The sequence below is a fragment of the Dasypus novemcinctus genome, chromosome 31, assembly GCF_030445035.2.
Source record: "Dasypus novemcinctus isolate mDasNov1 chromosome 31, mDasNov1.1.hap2, whole genome shotgun sequence".
Lineage (NCBI taxonomy): Eukaryota > Metazoa > Chordata > Mammalia > Cingulata > Dasypodidae > Dasypus > Dasypus novemcinctus.
The window spans coordinates 45,076,949-45,096,266 of record NC_080703.1 but is presented as its reverse complement, the minus strand read 5'-3'; the positions used below and the strand labels follow the sequence as shown (position 1 = coordinate 45,096,266).

The window sequence follows — 19,318 nt, the reverse complement described above, 5'->3', positions numbered from 1 at the left end:
TCAGTTCCATGTGTCCTTTCAGGTATAAAAATTTCAATCCTCTAATTTGTCCTCGACATAATTTGACATCAACGCCGCCATCTTGTACTGTGCGTGCTAACCTTCTTTTGTCACATGGACTATGAATGAGGGAAGACACTCGACTTCATACTTTCACTTCTCTAAAGCACTTAGTGCAACTCTGGGAATAGCCTCGTATTGACCGATTAATTTTATTAGATTTCTTAATTAAAATAAGAGAACATTTTTTCACCTTTGTGGGTAGGTGGCCAGGAGGCAGAGATAGTTTTGTTTTGAATCTCTTCCTGTTGCACTCTTCTAATAGCACCTTTATTCTTTTTACTTTGTAAATTAATTATCATCTTCAGGATTAAGGGTTAAACTGTTACCTTGGTCTACATTGGCTAAAAATTTGGTGGTTATCCAGTGTTTATCTCAGCAGGAAAGGCTGTGGTAAAAGTGATTTCGATTTTCCTTTTTGGAAAAAAATATTCACAACCTTGCAGGCATGCTAATAAACATAATACTTCACTCTCAATTCTGTGAAGGAAAGAAGTAGAAATAAATCATCTTGTCTTTTCCAGCAGAGAAGTAGGTTGGAATAGATTTACTTAGAGTGAGATTGGCTAGGTAAGGGTGTTTTCTGTAGAGCATTTGGGATAAATTCCTAAGTCAGCGGATGCAATGGTTAAGTCAAATTTCTACGAGTATTCGGAGGGCAAAGAGACAGTAACCTATCTCAGAGGTCACTGGACAAATGTCCAAGTCCAGTGGTCATGATACACCTAGGCATGGAGGTGAGATGATCACTTCATGATGATACTACAGGGGAATTAAGAATTCCTTGTCCCAAACGGTTTCCCTAACAAAGTCTTATGTTCTATACCTGGGAGTTTGGTTAGATTTTATTTATTCATTACTATTTTAAAAATACAAATTCCTCTGAAAAGGTTTGAGTTCTTGGCCAGTCCCACTTGTAAGGAAATTTGAGTTTTTTAAATCAGTCTCACTTAGGAAGTTTGGTTTTTGGTGCTAGTTCTCGAACATTACTGGCTACCCCCTGGAAACATCTAGAGAAGTTACTCTAAAAATATTGCTGCCTGGGCCCCATTCTCAGAGAGTCTGAAGAGTTGTTATAAGTTCTGGGCATCAGAACTTTTAAAAACTCCCCGGTGAAGCTAATATATAGCAGTTTGAGGACCACTAGTTTACTGGAAAGAAAATTGCTCTGGAAAAAAGTAGGTCTGATTCTAATCCCAGAAGTGATGCTTAGCAGCTGGGCCACTTTGGGCCACTTTTGCTTATTATTTACCCTCTTTGGGCCTTTATTTCCCTGGTTGCAGAAGGAAAACAATATTACTCATTCAAGGTTGTTGTTAAGGGTAAACAGGACGGCACACGTAAAGTGTTGGGCAACAATTATGCACAGAAATCCTCCTTTCTTCTTTTCCGATCCCTGGGTAGGGCGATTTTCATGGGGAAGGGGTGGTGAGTGGGTCGAGGGGAATTCAGAAAATCTAGGGGAAGTAAAAGACTGGAAAGTTGGAGGCAGAACAATGAGAGTCTCGTGAGTGTAAAGATGGAGAGGGAGAAATTGCCAAAAGTGGAAAGAGTGATAATTCGAAGTCAGTAAGTGTTCAAAGAGAAATTTGGTTCCTACTCTCTCTTGCCTAGGACTGTCCATGTCCTGTGTTGTCCTTTGAACTTTAGGGTTAGGAAAAAATTAACACCACATGTATGGCCCAAAGAGTCCAGAGTTCTAAACCCGCAGGTCTGAGCAGCCTGTCTTCCCCCTTCCAGGCCCAGGTGGAATCTCATGGTTTGCCCAGAACACTGACCCGATCTTCAGAAACAGGCACTGTGTGCACCGGGACGGGCTGCCAGGGCAGGCTGGGATTCCAGATGCTGGCACCCTCCGGGCGAAACAGGGCTGCAAGGTTTGTCATAGCACTCATCAAAGTCCGGTCAATGTCTGTGCTTCGAATGTAAACCTAGAAGAGGAAAATCAAAGCCGAAGCCAACTGAGAGGAACCATGGAGCTTTTTCTATATAACCTATGGGGTATTTGGGAAATGGCAGGACATTCATACCAACATATTAGACATTGTGGTAGCATCTTTGATTATAATATCTGCTACACATAAGAAACGTCATGAGCATGCCATGATATAAAGCAAACTCATAGACAACAGCTGAACTGACAAAAGGCCAACGAAGTGGTGGCTACTTGCTAAGCAGTTTTCCATAAAATTTTGAACTTAATTATATTAATAAATATTTAGGAACAAAATAATTGTATAAAGAGGAATATATTTGTAAAAAAACAACCTTCTGACTTGTGAATGTTCCTTGGAAAACAGGCAAAGCAATTTTATATGTGCAGCATGATGTTAAATTCTTTCAAGAGATAAGGTTTCTACTTGTGGTGCCCCAAGTTACCTGTTCGTGTTTATAAGACTCATTCAAGAACCGTCTATATCTTTTCCTCATATAGTCTCCCAGTTCATATTGCTGCTCCATGCCAAGCTATGGGAAAAAGAAAAACCATTGAAGTAGGTTCTGTGAATCACATTATCATAGAAATTTGTCTCATCTCTCCTTACTGTACTTGAAGTATGAATAACTGCTACTTTAATAGTCCCACAACAAAAATACATCTTTAAATTAAAACAAGAAAAGACAGCTATAATCTTTAGTCAAGACTCTCTTAACCAAAACAAAATAAAACTCATTCATTTTCTTAGCACTTAATAGAAAGCCTTGCACATAGTAGGTGCCTAATCACCTAATCAATGGTGATAGATCTGATTTAAATAATAGTTTAAATCTGATAGATCTGATTTAAATAAATAGTTCATCTCTGGTGTGGTAGCAAGAGCCTTGTTGGTAGAGCATTCACAAGTGTTGATTGACTACTTGGGGATTTTTTGTAATAATTTCACTATCTAAAATATTGACTAGCAGAATCTCAAGACCCCTTTCCAACTGTGTGTGCAGTGATTTTATTATCTGCAGAATGTATTGGGCCTGGATCATTCAAAAATTTGTAGAGCCTGTGATTCAGTCAGTCTATATGGACTAGCAGTACTGGCATCACCTATAAGGTTGTTAGAAATAAAATTCTTGGGCCCCACCCTTGACCTATCAAACCAGAATCTTTGAGGGTGTAGCTCAGGAATGTTTTCAACAAGCTCTACAAGTGGTTCTGATGCACAGTAACCACTGAGAAGGGTTGCATTAGCTCCATGGTCCTTAGGCATTGCTTTGCTACAGAAGCAAACTTATCTGGGGGTGCTTGTTGGAATGCAGATTCCTCAGCATCTCCCAGAGATTTGGCTCATTAGATCTGGGGTGGGGCCATGGAATCTGCATTTTAACAAGTGCCCCACGTGATTTAAATGCAGGCAGCAGAGCACCAAACTTTGAGAAATTTATGTTCAAGCTTGTCTTTAACTCAGAGCCTCATCAGAGCACTGGAGCTAGAGAGGATATGCACGGTCAGTGTGGCTGCAGTTCAACCCCACTCCCTCCATCGCTAACATCTGGAATGGGATGAGGAAGGATTAAGTTGTGTTCTGATGTCTGTTTATAAACTCCCAGATGCTGCTGGTATGTGGATGGCTCTGAGAGCAGCAAGGATCTAGAGTGCAAATTACTGCCTTGGGCCAGGTATTCCCAATCTGCAGAATGCCAAAGTGATGTCTCTCTGGATCAGTGCTTCTCAGATCAGCAGCATCTTGGCACCTGAGCACTTGTTAGAACTGTAACTTCTTCAGCCCCCTACCAGACCCACTGAGCCAGTATCTCTGGGCTTGGAGCCTCCAGGTGATTCTGTGCATGCTAAGGTTTGAAAACCACTGCTCTATAGAGGATAATTTCTTCAAAAGTCTTCTGTAAGAACAATTAGACCCAAGTGCCTGCTTCTTCAACTACCCAGATCATCCAGGGCACCCACAGACATCAGAACACACCTTCGTCCTTCCTGATCCCAGATGGTTAGCGATGGAGGGAGTGGGGTTGAGCTGCAGCCACACTGACCATGCATATCCTCCTGTGCTCCTGTGCTCTGATGAGGCTCTGGATTAAAGAGAAACTTGAACACAAGTTTCTCAAAGTTTCGTGAAAGTTTCGTGCTCTACTACCTGCATCTGAAAACTTGGGGGCATTTGTTGAAATGCAGATTCCATGTCTCTGGGGATATGCTGAGGAATCAGGTCCTACTTCAGACCCACTGAATCACGATCTGCATTTTAACCAGCTCTCCAAGTGATTTATTTGAACACGGAAGTTTGAGAAACACTGCTTTAGAAGAATCTAAGGCAAGGGTCTCCCAGCACAAGAACCCATATCCTGTGGTCCAGAAGAATCTTCTTATCTTACTGGAAAAGCTTGTCAAGGGAACAGGGGTCTTATAAAGTCATAGGATTAAGAAGCAAACCTGAATTTTTGTAACCCTTTTCCTATTCAAAGAGCCAGAAGCCAGGTTGGCTACAGTTGAAGGAACTCTATCCTGGGAGCCAGAAGATACTAACCTCACATAACCCTCTGCTAAGCTCAGTGCCCACCTCTGAATGCACTGTGAAGGCCGTGATCCTCAGCCTTGATTGCACGTTAGAATCAACTGCTCAACCAAGGCTTTTCTAAAAATCCCAGTGCCCAGGCCACACACTAGACCAATTCACTAAGAAGCGCTCAGGCAGGCATCAGTATTTTTAATGCTTTCCAGGTAATTTCAACGTTTAGCCAAGTTGAGGACCCATTAGCTTTGGAAATCACTAACTCTAAACATTCTATGACATTATCTTAATGTATTTAAACTGTGCTTTGGTCAGGACAGAAGCAGAGCCCCTGCTGCTCTTGTAAGCAAAGGGGGTGTGTGAGGAAGAGGGAGCAGTATCTGCAGATGCCTTCTTCTCCCACCTCCCCGCCTCTTTATCTGCTCTTCAGGAAGTAAAATTCCCGTATGTTTGACCCCTTATCAAAAAGGCTCAACCCCAATATATCCAGCTGGCAAGAAATAGAATTTTGTTATTAGCTCTTCCAGAGGAATCACACTTCCCCAGGCCTGTTGATTTGATTTATTGACTATGAGACAATTTTTTTCTTTCTCAGGTGAAACCTCAGAAACTTAGGGTTTGGCATGCAAGCATCACGTGCTTCAGTATCTCTAAACTCATATTCTTCTGTTTTTTCTTGTACAAATCTTTGGCTTTAATAACACCAACAGGGTAAAACAATATAAAACAGATAATTCTATACACATTTCCCCTTGAGGCTCATCAACAATCTTTAGCTAGAAATCCAACCAACCTGGGTGAGTTGGCCAAACCCCTGTGGCCATGAGGATTCCTTAATGGGGTCATTGGGAAAGGTTTGTATTGGACTTCTATCTCCATGCCGGAAAACCTGAAAAGAGATGGGAGACAGTAATGCTGTAAATTCCACTTGGCTGTTCTGCTTCTGCTCATCACAGGAGATTTTCTTCCAAACCACTGGCTTTCAACCTTGGCTGCCTACTGGAATCAGCTGGGGAGTTTACAAATTCTGAGGACCGGGCCTACCCCTAGTCTGGGATGTGGCCTGGGCATCAGGATTTTAAAAATCTCTCCAGATAAATCTAAGATTAAGAACCATTGTTCCAAGCTCACTAACACTTTTCTTGGTTTTAGGTAATGTGAGCCTCAAAATGATTAGCCCCCAGGAGGCAGGCACTGCATAGAGCCATTCCACATCTGGGCAAGGAAGAAGGCAAACTTAGCAAAATCACTTTATTGCAGACAAACTCTGGTGAGAAGCAGTCCTTAATGATGGTTACAATAATAAGAACTTTAACATGTTTTTTACATATAATAAAAAACGGTGGCTTTTAAATGCAGAGACACAATCTGCTGACCATTTTGAGTCAATGATGTTAGTTTTTAGATTGAGGTGAAGGATTTGTGGATGAGAAGACTGGAAAAGCTAATTCTCAATACTTTAAGAACATGCTTTTGGCTTTGTAGGCCTGTCGTGTTATTTTGATTGCACATTTTACTCTTTGGGGAGAGTAGTTTGGATTTTTGAGAACTTTGTATTTTGATTTTAATATGCTTTCTGAGTAAAGTGCTAAACCAAACACATAGCCCTTTTGTAAGTAAAAGATAAGGAAAAAAAAGCACTGTAGAAGTGCATGATGAAGTCTACATGGATGTTGGCAAACATTTTTCATATGCCTTGCCTATGATTTCCTGCCCATCATTTATACCTCCTGGCTAAGATGCTCATTTGGTTGGAAAAGAGGGCCAAGAGGCTGTTCTTTTGAAATCCTATAAAACAGTTCACAGAAACTAAATAAGGGGCATTCTCAAACACTAGTTACCTTTGAGATGGAATTCTAGGAAGGTGGGAGAGGCTTCTAAGACCTGGGATGTGTCTCTGGTGTCTGAAGAAACCAATCTTCTGACCCTCTAAACAGTGAGAAATTCAAACCTTTGTCAAGCAGGCTGCAGAGGCAGGTGAGGAAAGTGCCAAGGATGGTCGGCCCCTGAGAAAGGGGGCTCCGTCTTTGCCCATGAGCACCTGCAGTCACTGGTTACTGGGGTGACTTGGTCATGATCAGAAATTATTGAACCCTTTCCACAATCAAAACATATGTGTTAGACTCTCTAGTTCCCAGATAACTGTACAGAATACTTTTCTGGATCAGAGTAACTGTATTAGTCAGCCAAAGGGGTGCTGATGCAAAAGGCCAGAAATCTGCTGGCTTTAAAAAGGGTATTTATTTGGGGTAGAAGCTTACAGTTATCAGGCCATAAAGCGTAAGTTACTTCCCTCACCAAGGTCTGTTGCCACCTGTTGGGGCAAGATGGCTGCCGACGAAGCCAGGTCCAGCCTTCCTCTTCCTCCTAAAGCTCTGTGGTCCCAATCTCAGCTGCAGCTGGGACAGGGCTCATCTCTCTTCCTAGGGCTCATCTCTCTCTGGACTCAGATGCTCTACCCTCTCCACAAGGCAAACAAATGGCTTGGTTCTCTCCCAAGGATTCCAGCATCAAAAACTGAGCTCTCTCCTCTGCCTTGTTATTTTCTGAGTGTCCACCCACCAAGGGGGCAGGGACTCACCATCCTACCGAAGTGGCTGAATCAAAGCCCTAATCTTAATTTAATCAAGTAAAAGTGAAACTCTGAATTTAATACACTCAAAGGGTATCACACCCAGAGGAACAGACCAGTTGGCAAATAATGTGTCCTTTTTGGAATTCATAAATAGTATCAAACTGCCACAGTAACTAAAGTTGTTACATGGTTTCAGAAGATTACATGCCTCATGTTTTTAGTTTCCAGGGTTTCTCAACCTCAGCACTTTTGACATTTGGGACCAGATAATTCTTTGTTGTGGGATGCTGTCCCTGGCATTGTAGGGTGTTCTCTACCCACTAGATGCCAATAGCGTCCTCTCAGTTGTGACAACTGGAAGAGTCTCCAGACATTGCCAAATGCCCCCCAAGGGACAAAAACCACCCCCAGTTGAGAGCCACTGAGTTAGGCAAGAAAATGTCAGATGAGTGACATTGTAGTAAAATAATTTACGATACAACCATAACTCTTCAACTTTTTAGAGCATGTTGATATAGCCTGTGCATAAATTCAAAATTGTTCTAAGAGTACCTAGTCCCCAAGATGGCCAAATAAGTAATATAGGACCTATAGTCTCTGAATGTTCAAAAAGGATGTGAGACAAATGTGTATTCAAGGTTGCATCTGGATATGCTAATTCAAGCTTACCTGAGATGTGAGTGATATGCTAATTCAAGCTCACCTGAGATGTGAGAGATATGCTAATTCAAGCTCACCTGAGATGTGAGCGATATGCTAATTCAATCTCACCTAAAATATGGGGGTACTATAATTCAAAACTTATCTGGTACTAAGACAAACACTTAACTAACAAGGAAAGTCATTTTCTTTCACAAAAGCACCATTTAACTCCCTACCCTTATATTTTTTCTGTATAAAAGGGAACCCAAAATTCTATTCGGGGCTCAGTTTTTATTAGGACGAGAGTCTGCCGAGCCCGGCCGGTCGAAATAAACCAACTTCCTTCTCGGTACTTTCGTGTCCTGGCCTTCGATACCGCGCACACCCGATTTCTCTACAACACTGTCTCAGAAGCTGTGCAGTGGACTTCTCATGCATGCAGTCTTCTCACCAGCTTTGCCAGGCAGGTCCTGTTATTGTCTCCATGTCACAAACGAGGAAACTGACCTATGTGGCCTCCCCAAGCTCACGCAGCTGCACTGGTAGAGCCGATTCAAACTGCAGGGACTCAGTTTCTGGACTCAGAGTCACTGTTCAGGGTCCTACAGCTAAATTCAGATGATCAGGGGCTTCCTTATAAACTTGTCTGACCTACTCTTTCCTCTAAGATTTGAAGGTTTTGTTGTTGTTAGTTGGTTTGTGGGCTCTGTTGTGTTTGTTTTGATGTCAGAAGAAGCCGAGACCTTGATGTAAGAAAATGCTGAAGGTCACGTGCAGTATTTCAAAAATAAAACCAAGATTATACAACTAACTGACAGAATTGCCTTGTGGTCCTCTGTGATGAGCATGTTCTAAAGAGCAGAGTACAGGAACAGAACCAGGAGACTTGGGGCCTTTTTAGGTCAGAAATAACTTCTGCAGTAATGGTTCAAGTATGCTGCAAGGACCAGAGATACACTTAGCAAGCTGAGTCCCTCTGCTGGTGCCAGAAATCCAGGTGTGCGAGTGTGTACGATGCACACGTGAACGACACTCGAGCGCTGGAGCCTCGCGGTCCAGCGGGAGTCCTCGGGCTCCGCCAGGCATTCTCTAAGTCTGTGTTAGGGCAGGCCCTTAACGGCTGCTCGGCCAGTTTATAACTGCTGCTCTCAATCCAGCAGCAGCACCCTTTGGAGAAGATTTAAAGCTCCTTAAGAAACCTACAACTATACTATCTTCTGTGGTTGCACTGTTTGTAGGACTAGTGATAATCGCAATAGGAAGACAGTCAAGACAAAAGTGACCCTCAAGTTTGTAGAATCCTTTCCCTGCTATTAGTATCTTAATTCCAACAACCCCTATGAGGACAGGTTTGCACCACGGCTGCACTGAACAGAGAAGAAACCGAGGCTCAGTGAGATTGCATGAGCTTCCCTCATCGGCTCCCCGGGCCAGCAGCCCGCTGCTTTTCTCACACTCCCTTCGCACTTTTAAAGCTGCAGGTGACATTTCCAGAGAACATGGCCCAGTGTCCCTGTGGATGAGCATGCCCACGGAGACACCCAAACAGATCGGCACATTCTGCAGGCTGCAGATAGCCTGGTGCACACAAAGAGAAAACGTCCAGTCCTGCTCCGTGCGGCAGCCAGAGTGCCCTTGAGAAACATTTCCATCTGATCATGTCACTTGCCTGCTGAGAACCCGCCCCTGTCCTCTCATTTCGTTACAAATCTTTTACGGAAAATGTAACATACGCAAAAGTAGAGCTTTTTATAAAGAGCCCCTGGGAGCCCATCGCTGGCTCCGACAAATGCCAGCTCGTGGCCAGTCTTGCGTCTTCGACCCCTCACCACCGCCCGACACCCCGTTCTTCTTGGTGCCCTTGGAGTGGCCCCTGAGCCCTCTCGACGTGGCCCTGCCCCTCGGGACCTTTGCCCTCCCGGCGGCCGTCCTGAGCCAGCCGCCGGCCGCCTGCTGGTCCGACCTGACGGCGAGCCCGTTTCTGCCCCAGGGCCTTTGCAGCTGAGGGTCTGCCTGGGGCTGCCGCGTGCAGGTCTTCTGCTGCCCGCTCGCTCCTGAGTCCCCGTCCGCGGCGGAAACGCAGCCACCCGGGGAAAGCCTCTCCTCAGCCTCGACCACAGCTGGCTGTTTTATTGTCTACCCTGATAGTTTCTTGTTTTCTGTTTATTTTAAAAATGCCTGGCCCCCTTGAAATCAGAATACTCATTGGCCCGTGCACTGCTATACCCCTAACCCAGGGCTGGGCACAGTCTGTACCCAAAACGCTCGCTTTAATGATGAATAAATTGTGGATTGGGTCCCGTTCCTCCGGGAACACGGTGGCTTCCTTTTGCAACTGTCTCACTCCCAGGACTTGCTTTTTGTCCTCATTTACGAGCAAGGCGTGCGTGGAGCTCCGCTCTGCCCCTCGTCAGGGTCCCTGCTCTTTCCCTTTGAGACCCTCTGTTTTTGACTTTGCTTCCAGGACAGCAAGTCTGCCCCAAACGAGATTGGGATCCAGTAAACCATCATGCTACACTTTCATGTTTGGACACTCCATGACACTTTGGGATAATCCTGGAAACCCTGGAAATCCTGTTTCTTGACTTTAAATTGCTCCATATTTCACTAGGATGTGCCCTCAGTGGTGAAAACCTCCCGACACGCAAACTGTGCCATGAATAAAAGCCTGTTTTCTTTTCTTGTTTTAGGAAATGAGAAATAAATCCATTGGTAAAGAAAATTAAACTGTAAAATACTACGGGCAGAAAGAACTTAGTCATATGAGCGCACTTCAGAAGAAGGGGGAAGGCTGAAAGGAATCAGGGTGGAACGCACCCGCATGTCACCAGGAAGGCACCCTCACGGACTTTCAGGCAGGGCCCTGGAATACAGAGGCCCCGGGGTGGCAGGAGTGGAAACTGTGGGCTGTATCGCACGGAAGCTATGGACCTATCAGGAAAGTCTGCCCTTTGGGTCAGCGAGACCACGTCATTCAAGCTTCTTCATCACTGAAAAGCTGGGTGACCCTGGGAAAGTGATCTAAACTTCTGCATGCCTCAATTTCCCTCTCTGTATGCCAAGAAAATATTTATTATGCAGCATCGGCTTAAGAATTAAGTGTGTAATATATGTAAAATTATTAGCATAATACTGAACACACAGATACATTCACTGTATGGGATTTACTAGTATATCTGTTACTATTATTTTGTTATTATTATCTTGTTCAGGCATAACTAGCTACCCTGTTTACTTCTTTTACTGCTGGCAATGGTTTGCAGCATTTAGTGCAAATGAGCAACTACTGGGTGAACAACGAAAACAAAACCTTTTCCTCAAAATTTCTAAGGATCTATTTGATTATTTCTGTGTGAGGAATGATCATTCCTTTGAATTTAGGACACTTTGAAGAGTGTCAAGTGCTGCTAGTGGCAGACTGGCTGACTGACTGAAACAGAAATGCACAGGCATAAAACTGGGGAGAAACTAGCGTAAGCAAAGTAAGCGGACCTCGACCTGGCCTGGCGCAAACTCTCACGGATGAGGGGGGGTCTCCCAGCAAATGAGGTTAAGAGCCAGCAGGCCCCACAGTCAGCTCTGCTGCTCCTGAGCAATTGTGGGGCCCAAGAGCACGCCCTGGTCTTTGTACTCCAGTGGAGAGTTTTACCTGGTTTCAGATGCATCACTAAAAATGGTTACTTCCTGTGTCCCCAGCATGTCCCCAGCACCCAGTACACCTCAGGTAATTCCAACTCCCTTTTTATTTCTCATACGTGATAATATATGTGCCTCACAGGGTAGTTTTGGAGAATTGAAATATAAAAACGCCCAGCATCGAGTGGGTGTTCCCAGGGTGGTAGCTATAATGGCAGTTCTCATTTAATCCAAGTGGGGAAACAGGGTTTAAAGCCTTGAGAAGTTCATGCTCAAGTGTGAAGGCTTTGGTTAAATATGAACAGTGGAAACAAAGGCAGAGGAAAAGCAGCTGGTGGCCTACCAAAAGTCACGACATGAGGATCAATGTGTGGTGGGAATAAGATCTCTAGGACTGCGGGGCCCGTTTTGAGTGCACATTCCTCCAGGTGTTTTCACTGGGTCTGGAGCCCAAAACTGGGAAGAAAACTGACCGAACTTAAAGAAAAAAGACATGTAAATACTTCATTCTTTTGAGAAGAAAGGGAAATGATAGGAAGAATCGTGGCATTTTAATGAACTGGTTATGTGAACATTATTTAAAAAACACAAATGAGATATTGCATGAGTACCTTAATAATAGTTACAATGTTTGGGGCATTTACTAAATGGGCTTATAAGTACTTTTTATGTGTCAATGCGCTTAAGCCTCACAGCACTCCATGAGGTACAGTTATCCCCCTTGTATGGATTTGAACCTGAGGCACTGACAGGTTAAGTTACTCGTCCAGAGTCACACAGCCCGGACCTCGGCTGGCCTTCACACCCGTTGGTCTGGTTCCTGAGGTGCCCCCGGCCAACAGGCTCCACTGTATTATATTTCTTTGGTGTTTGTACCTCAGATGCCTATTTAAAATTTCAAAAGCTTACTGCCTTGTATGTATCCTATCTCCAAGGCATTATCGTCTTTCCAATAACCCAAATTAAAAACCTCAGTTATTTTGGTTTCTTCCTCTCTCTTAATAATCATGTTCAACGCCCAGGGAGTCTGCCTTTAGAGTATTTTAAATCCCTTCTTTTTCAATTCTACTGTTTTCCAGTGCACACAGGATTTAGAGGCTATTACCATCAAGGAAATCCCATGACCTAAGGGAGAATTCTGCATTGTCAGCCATGAAGAATGAGAGGAGATTACACCTGTGACAGCATCCCTTTTATCGTAACACCCCAGTGGAATGAGATGTAATTTTTCTGTCTGAGATCACCTGAATTTGTGGTTTACTCCTCCTGGTTCAGGAGAGAGAATGCTTTAACATGCATTTCCCTAATTATGGATGGAATGATAGGACATATGGGGTTGCTTCAAAATAATGCAGTGGGTATGTGAGGGAATGGGTGGCCATGAGTCAAGATTGCTCATGAGACAATAAGTATTGAAGCTGGTTGATGGGTACACTGTAATTCAGCATACTTACTCTTCTATTTTTGTAGATGTTTAACATTTTCCAACTGTAAAGTTAAAAATAGCAATTCGCTAAGTGTTTTCTATGGGACACGCTGGGGAAGAAAAGGGGATTCTGTAGTTGACATTTAGGAAACAATTTACTAGATCTTTCCTTTGAAAGTCACAGTGCATGCTAGCATACCGAAGACTGAGGAGGCCTGCCATAAAGAGAACTGTACCTTGGCTTAACCCACAGTCTCTGTTCCTAAAGCTGAATTGACCCCTGAAACCATTTTTCCCTCAAGCAACATCTGGTAACAACTCATCAAACTACACCTGTTAACAATTTGTCAGATGGGTTCCGTGGGACATACTTTGGGAACCTGTTTTAAAAGCTCCAGCCGGGACTCTGTTCATGGGTGAGAATAAGAACCAAGGACAGTTCTCTGCTCTTCCTGCAAAGGACAGCTTTTCAGAAGTGGGGATCTTGGATCACAGCCGTTTTGAGTCATCAGCTAGTTTGGGTCGTGCCAGCACAGCCAGCCTCCTGGGGGCGATTCGGCCCCGGGCCCCGGGCTGGTGGCAGGTGCACAACTGCTGTGAGCAGGAGGAGTCTAGCTACAGTTGAGGGAAGCCTCTGGGCTCACATCCTGGCTCTACGCTTCCAGCTGTGCGACCACAGGCCTCAGCTTGCACCTCCATTTCTTCATCTATAGAATGGGATAATAATAGTTCCTATACCTTAGAGTAGGTTGCCTGGTTTAGAAAATACAAATAAAAATACAGTATGCCCAAATAGTGCATGGGACACACTTAATACTAAAAGTTATTCACTGTTAAACTGAAATTCAAATTTAACCAGGTGTCCTGTGTTTCATCTGGCAAATCCTACCTTGTAGGGTTGTGAGGATTATGCGATACAATCCATATTGATTGAACTCTCAGAACAATGCCTGGCAAATAGTAAGCATTCAATTAACGATTGATTATTATCATTAATACGACCACTTTATTCACAGGCACCTTGCTTGTATTCTGGTTCTCCCAATAATTTGCCAAGGATTGCCCTGGGTAGACAGTTTAACACTTTATAGTTAAACATTCTCTATAATCCATAAAAAGAAGAAAGTGATTATTTTCTGGCTTAAGTCCTTAGATGTTGCTTTGTAAGGGCCAAGAAAGTGGTATTAAGTCGACCTTACCTATTATTAATAATGGAAGGAAGACATGGTAGGAAAAAATAGTTATTGTAAGTTTTGGGTGATATTTTGTTCATTTTTCAGTTCCAAGAGATTTACCTTTATAATTTTGTTTTGCTTAGGGAAGAATTAACCTGAACACCTGTTAACAGAGAATGGGAGAGGCTACCCACAACCAGTCTGAGGGCCACAGAAAGTTAGCCTGGGTTGTGGGTAAAGCATGGAAGAGAGATCTGCCACGCTTTGTTGACTGAGAGTTTGCTGTAAGTTGCCATGCAGCCAGATCACCACAGGTGTACAGTGTTGGCAGTCCAATTTCTGTAGGTTCCCTACTCTTGTTTCATGCACAGGTTGGCAAGGAATCCATGGATATAAGTAAAAGTTCAGCTCATGTGGGTTTCACTACAGAAGGTACAGAACATTATACCATTTTTTTCCAGCACAGATGCCTGGCAGTTGATGAGTTGTTTGTAAATAAATTGATGACACATTTCACTGGATCTCTCTCTTTCATTGTTGACTCATGACCGGGTAAAGATTTACTGGACCGAGAATCATGATTTACATAAATGTGGTCATGAGATGTTCTAAAGAAGAAAGAAGGAAGTTCTGTATACATCAAACAGAGAAAACAGGCATTTGGTGTTTAATTTTTAGTAAGAGGTAGCCTTCTTCCAAATTATAAAAATAAATTTTGGGTATTCTTATAGAAATAAAATGTATCAGTCCACTTTCACTGTATTTCACTATATTGAATAAAAAATATGGGGAAGACCAAACCAACAAGAAAACCTGCGAAAGACAAGAGGAGGGGCCAAGAAAGGCAGAGAAAAAGGAGAAATAGGCAGTAGGGGCAGAAACCAAGAAGCAAGAGGGCGCAGCTGGGTCGTGTGAAGGGGACGCACTCCTCTGCCATCACTTGGCCGTTCCCCCTTTTTTCACCACGGGAGATGGGCAAAACATAATTTTAATGGTCAATCAACTCTATAGGTCAGGAAGTCACCCTAAAACTGTGGGTTTGGTCTCACGTTCATGCTTCAAAGGCTGCTAACAAAAGATATTTTCCAATTTCCTGCCAAAAAAAAGAAGGGGGCTACTTAATTCAGGAAATTTTTTTTTTTTTTTTGCTAACCATCATTGAACAGATGAAGCCAGTTTAAGTGCCACTGGATGAACAGCACCAGCTGGGGCTGCTCCTGCCCTCCCGGCACTCAGTGGGAGCCTAGCAGGAGACACCTGCATCTGTCGCAGTTGGTAAGGAAACAAACATTAGCAGAGGGGAGGAAAAAATAAACTGGTCAGGACTTGTTAGGACTTCACTAAGACGAACTTGCAAAACTTGACTCTTGGCTCTGCTCCGCTGAGTCTGAACAGAGCCTGGTCTCCAGAAGCTCACGCCAGGGTGAAAGGAAACCTGACGCTTAGTTTTCAGGCCCACCTTTTAACTTGAAGAGAAAAGCAACGAGGAAAGTCCACTTACCAAGGCCACAAATTTCAGTTCCTTGGCTCCCACTCCTCGGCCTGGCCAGGAGAGCAGGGTCAGGAAGGCCAGGCCGAGGCTTGCTGTCCTGGACCCAAGACTGGAGCGGCGGCTCATGCTTGGAGAGCCGCTTCTGACCTGATGCAGAAGGTGCTGCTTCCAGTTGAAACGCCGCTGGCAGTGAAGCTATTTAATCAAAGGATTGAAAGGAAGGCGGAGCCAGGCTCATAAATAGTAAAATTTCCAGGAAGCTTGGGGCAGAGTTTGGTATGTGTCTGGTAAACATTTTGAACCCCAAGTTAAAGGTTACACTCTCCTTGACTTAAGCTAGGAGGGCCCTGAGGCCCTGGGGGAGAGCCATTGCCCAGTTTGTAGAAACTCCAGGCTAGTGATTTCCTAATCTTTTGGGAATCCAGACTTATAGGCAGAAAAATCTGGAGGGAGCTTTGGGTACTGGCACAATTTGGGCCAAACATAGTTACTTTTGCTAAAGCTCTCATAAAGCCTATTGAGGTATTTCTAAATTGAAGAAAAGTCAGACCAATTTTATTTTGAAAATGTTAGTCACTCCTTAAGACGTTTTGTGCTTACCTGTGATATCTCAAAATTAGGGTTGGAAGTTCCTTTCCTGAACTGACACAGCTAAAAAACCCAACAAACAAAAAACCTGCAACTGTCTATTGTGAGACATCAACTTTGGCCATAAGCCTTATAGGCTGGTGGAGTTATGCCCTTTCCTCGCAGACAGGAGCTCACAGGGGACGCTACAAAAGAGGACGCCAGGGCTGACAGAGCTCAGCTTTCCATTTCTCCAGCCTTCAATCCCACTATCAGCTAAAACAACACAGACCAGTTGCAAGGGAAGGTTTTGCAAGATTTCTGTGTAGATCTGCTTCTCAATAAGGCCTCCTCTCTATCAGTGGAGGAAGGACGAGGCTTATTTCAGCATCCTGGCCTCTGCGATTTGCATTTCTCTGTGCTGGGAGGGTTCTGTTATTGTGTGATCATAGGCTGCCTTGGAATGTGGTGTGTGGGAGAGCTGATGCTTCTGCTGGTGTGGGGAAACGTGGGAGAAGGATGGAGACACTTCCGGGGCCTCGTGGCCCTCTCTTTGCCAACACATTCTCTACCTGCCCGCACCCACTGCCATTTTCAATGGGTGAGTTTGGGAGGAGGTGGTGCAGGAAGGGGGACGACTGAGAGATTGTTCAGCCCATGGCACAGACAAGGTTGCCACTCTGATCCTTGACGTGTGCAGCAACCCGAGAAGGGCTACCGTGTACCGTGCGCAGGCCTCACTCCGAGCCTGCGTCCGTAACCTGAGCTGGGTGCTGATTCTGCCCCAGGTCTATTCCTCTCAGTTCTCAGCCTGCTTCTTGCTCTCCTGCCTTCATCCTCGTGTCACTCTGAACTGAAGCTTGGCTGCAGCCCTTGCCGGTCGCGACTCTGGTTCTTTCCTGTATCTGTGCCGCGTGGAGCTGGGATGGGAGCAGCCTCCTTCCACCCGTGCTGCCCTCTTGGGTGGCAGCTCCTCTGGCCCTCAGCCTTCTGAGATGTAGTTGCTCTTGACCAAAATCCGCAAGAGCAGCAAAGGATTCTGAGAGAACCAGAAGGCGGCTTGGATTCAGTAGACCTCAGCTCAAAACTAAATTCAGTTTGAATTGAGTTAGGTGGGTAGCTGATACTTCTCTTTTTCTATCTCAGTTAACCATCCTAACTTCTGTGATCATCAAATTATAAAGGAAGGCGAAGGATTCAGGGTCATCAATATAGAGTCTTGAAAGACGTCAACAGCAAGAAGTTGCTTCCAAAAGATCCTCAACTCAAATGCCACCCATTTTAGAATCTTCTATGGCCTATTGAACCTTGAACTCATAATGTTTTGTGAAAACTTAGGGGTCACCTGGACAAAAATATGGATACAGTAGCCTTGAAAGTGAGGCATGAAAAAAATTATGATGTCTTTATATAAGAGTGAAGAGTCAATAGTTTTACATGATTAGCAGAACTTATTGGCTGAATTACATATGTTCCCTTCATCTGTCAAGTGTTCAGCCTCTAAAGAACACAGTGTTTTATCGGGAAGCAGGCTTCCAGACAGAGATTTGCATGCAGGAAGTTTGTCAGGGTATGCTCTCAGGATCACAGTACAGGAAGGGAAGAAAAATAAACAGGACTGGGAGAGGGAGAAGGTGGACTGTGATACAATATAAATGAAGGCCTCATAATTTTGGATATCACTTAGACACATGAAAAAATATTTTTTATAGTTCTAATTTTAGACTATAAAGTAGTTTTTTTCCCCCTACATGTATGAAATTTACCTCTTCAGGGAAATCATTGTGGTAATATACACATATTTAACTTTCAACATTAATGGATTGTACCACCTTATAATAAGGTTCCAACCACAGACTACTGTTCACCTCCCTCTTCTTCTCTTTCTCAAAAAGACTAATGTGAGAGTAGGGGCCATTGTAACCAAAGAATTTTGAAGTTATTCTGCTAATGTTATTTGTAATGAGAAAATTCTGAAGATTTATGAAAAAGCAAGGTGAAGAGTCATGAAATATATCCAAAATATCAGTTGCTCAAATTTGCTAGTTACCTGCATAAAAAAATCTTAGCTTAAAGGGAAAAATACAATTGGTGTGACCTGTGGACTGTGATTAACAGCAATACTGTAATATTCATGCATTTATGTCAAAGATGTAATGTGTTAATAATAGAGGAGTATGGATAAAGTGTGCCAGATGTACACTATGGACCATGGTTGGTAGTAATAGTCTGATGATATTATCTCATAATTTGTAACAAATATTCCACCATGGTGTGGTGTGTTGGTGAAGGGGTATTGTATGAGAATTCTACACATGGACATGATTGTTTTGTAAGGGCACAACCTCTGTAAGAAAAAAGTAATAGGGTGGATTGGGGGGAAGACACACCAAATATAAGATATGGACTGTATTTAGTAGTAATGTTTTTACAAAATTTCTTCATAATTTGTAACAAATATTTCATAACAATGCAAGATGTTGTTGGTAGGGAGCTGTATGGGACCTCTGTATGATGTTATGCATGTTTATTTTGTAAGTTCACAACTTTTCTACACATTTATTGGTCATCTATGTTCATATATGAATAATATACTATAATAAAAATTTAAAAACCCTTAGCTTAGAGAAGTTTTATCAAAATATATATTTTATTAATATGTTTAAAATGTTATGACTTTACAAAAATCCCATTTTTTAAATTCATAAAATAATGAGTCACATCAAATGGTTGTTAATTCCAACACTTCTCAAAGATCCCATTGGGATGTAGTAGGTATACTCAACCTTAAATTTTCATTCCTTCTTTCAAATCTACTGTGCCCAACCCATGTTGGAGTTTTTTTTTGTTTTTATTTTTTTCTGAATTAGTCTATTCAGGTGAAGAATTACTGTAAGATATTTGTTCTTAAAGTGTGGTTGGGGTCCCTGAGATCCTTTCAGGGGATTCTTGAAATCTATCAGAGAGCCTGTGGAGTAAAAAATATTTTAATAAAGATATTAAGATACTACTTGTGGTCTTCACGCTCATTCTCTCATAAGTATTCATTGAATTTTCACATGACATATGATGACATTCTGAAGGCAAATTGAATTTGTGCTGGTATATTCTTTTTTTTAATCTCAGTTTTAACTCTGAATACTATAAATATCAATGGATATAGCTCACATAAAGTGGAGCTCTTAAGGATTATCAATACTTTTTAAAAGCATAAAGGTGTCCTGAGACCAAATGTTTGAAAACCATTGCTAAAAGTAAGCTAATGATTCAAGCATTTTATTCATTCAC

General features: G+C 43.0%; 1 protein-coding gene across 1 annotated transcript in view; it reads right to left on the bottom strand.

Annotated features, from left to right (window-relative positions):
- The window catches only part of ACP3 (acid phosphatase 3), a 39,649-nt gene extending 24,009 nt beyond the window's left edge, over positions 1-15,640 (bottom strand). The window contains exons 1-4 of the mRNA XM_023588539.3: positions 15,473-15,640; positions 5,311-5,406; positions 2,440-2,526; positions 1,839-1,991 (exon numbers count right to left, since the gene is read on the bottom strand). Of these exons, the coding sequence (XP_023444307.1) occupies positions 1,839-1,991; positions 2,440-2,526; positions 5,311-5,406; positions 15,473-15,589 (453 nt within the window). The 5' untranslated portion in view covers positions 15,590-15,640. The remainder of the gene's footprint in view (positions 1-1,838; positions 1,992-2,439; positions 2,527-5,310; positions 5,407-15,472) is intronic.
- Positions 15,641-19,318: the final 3,678 nt, after the last annotated feature.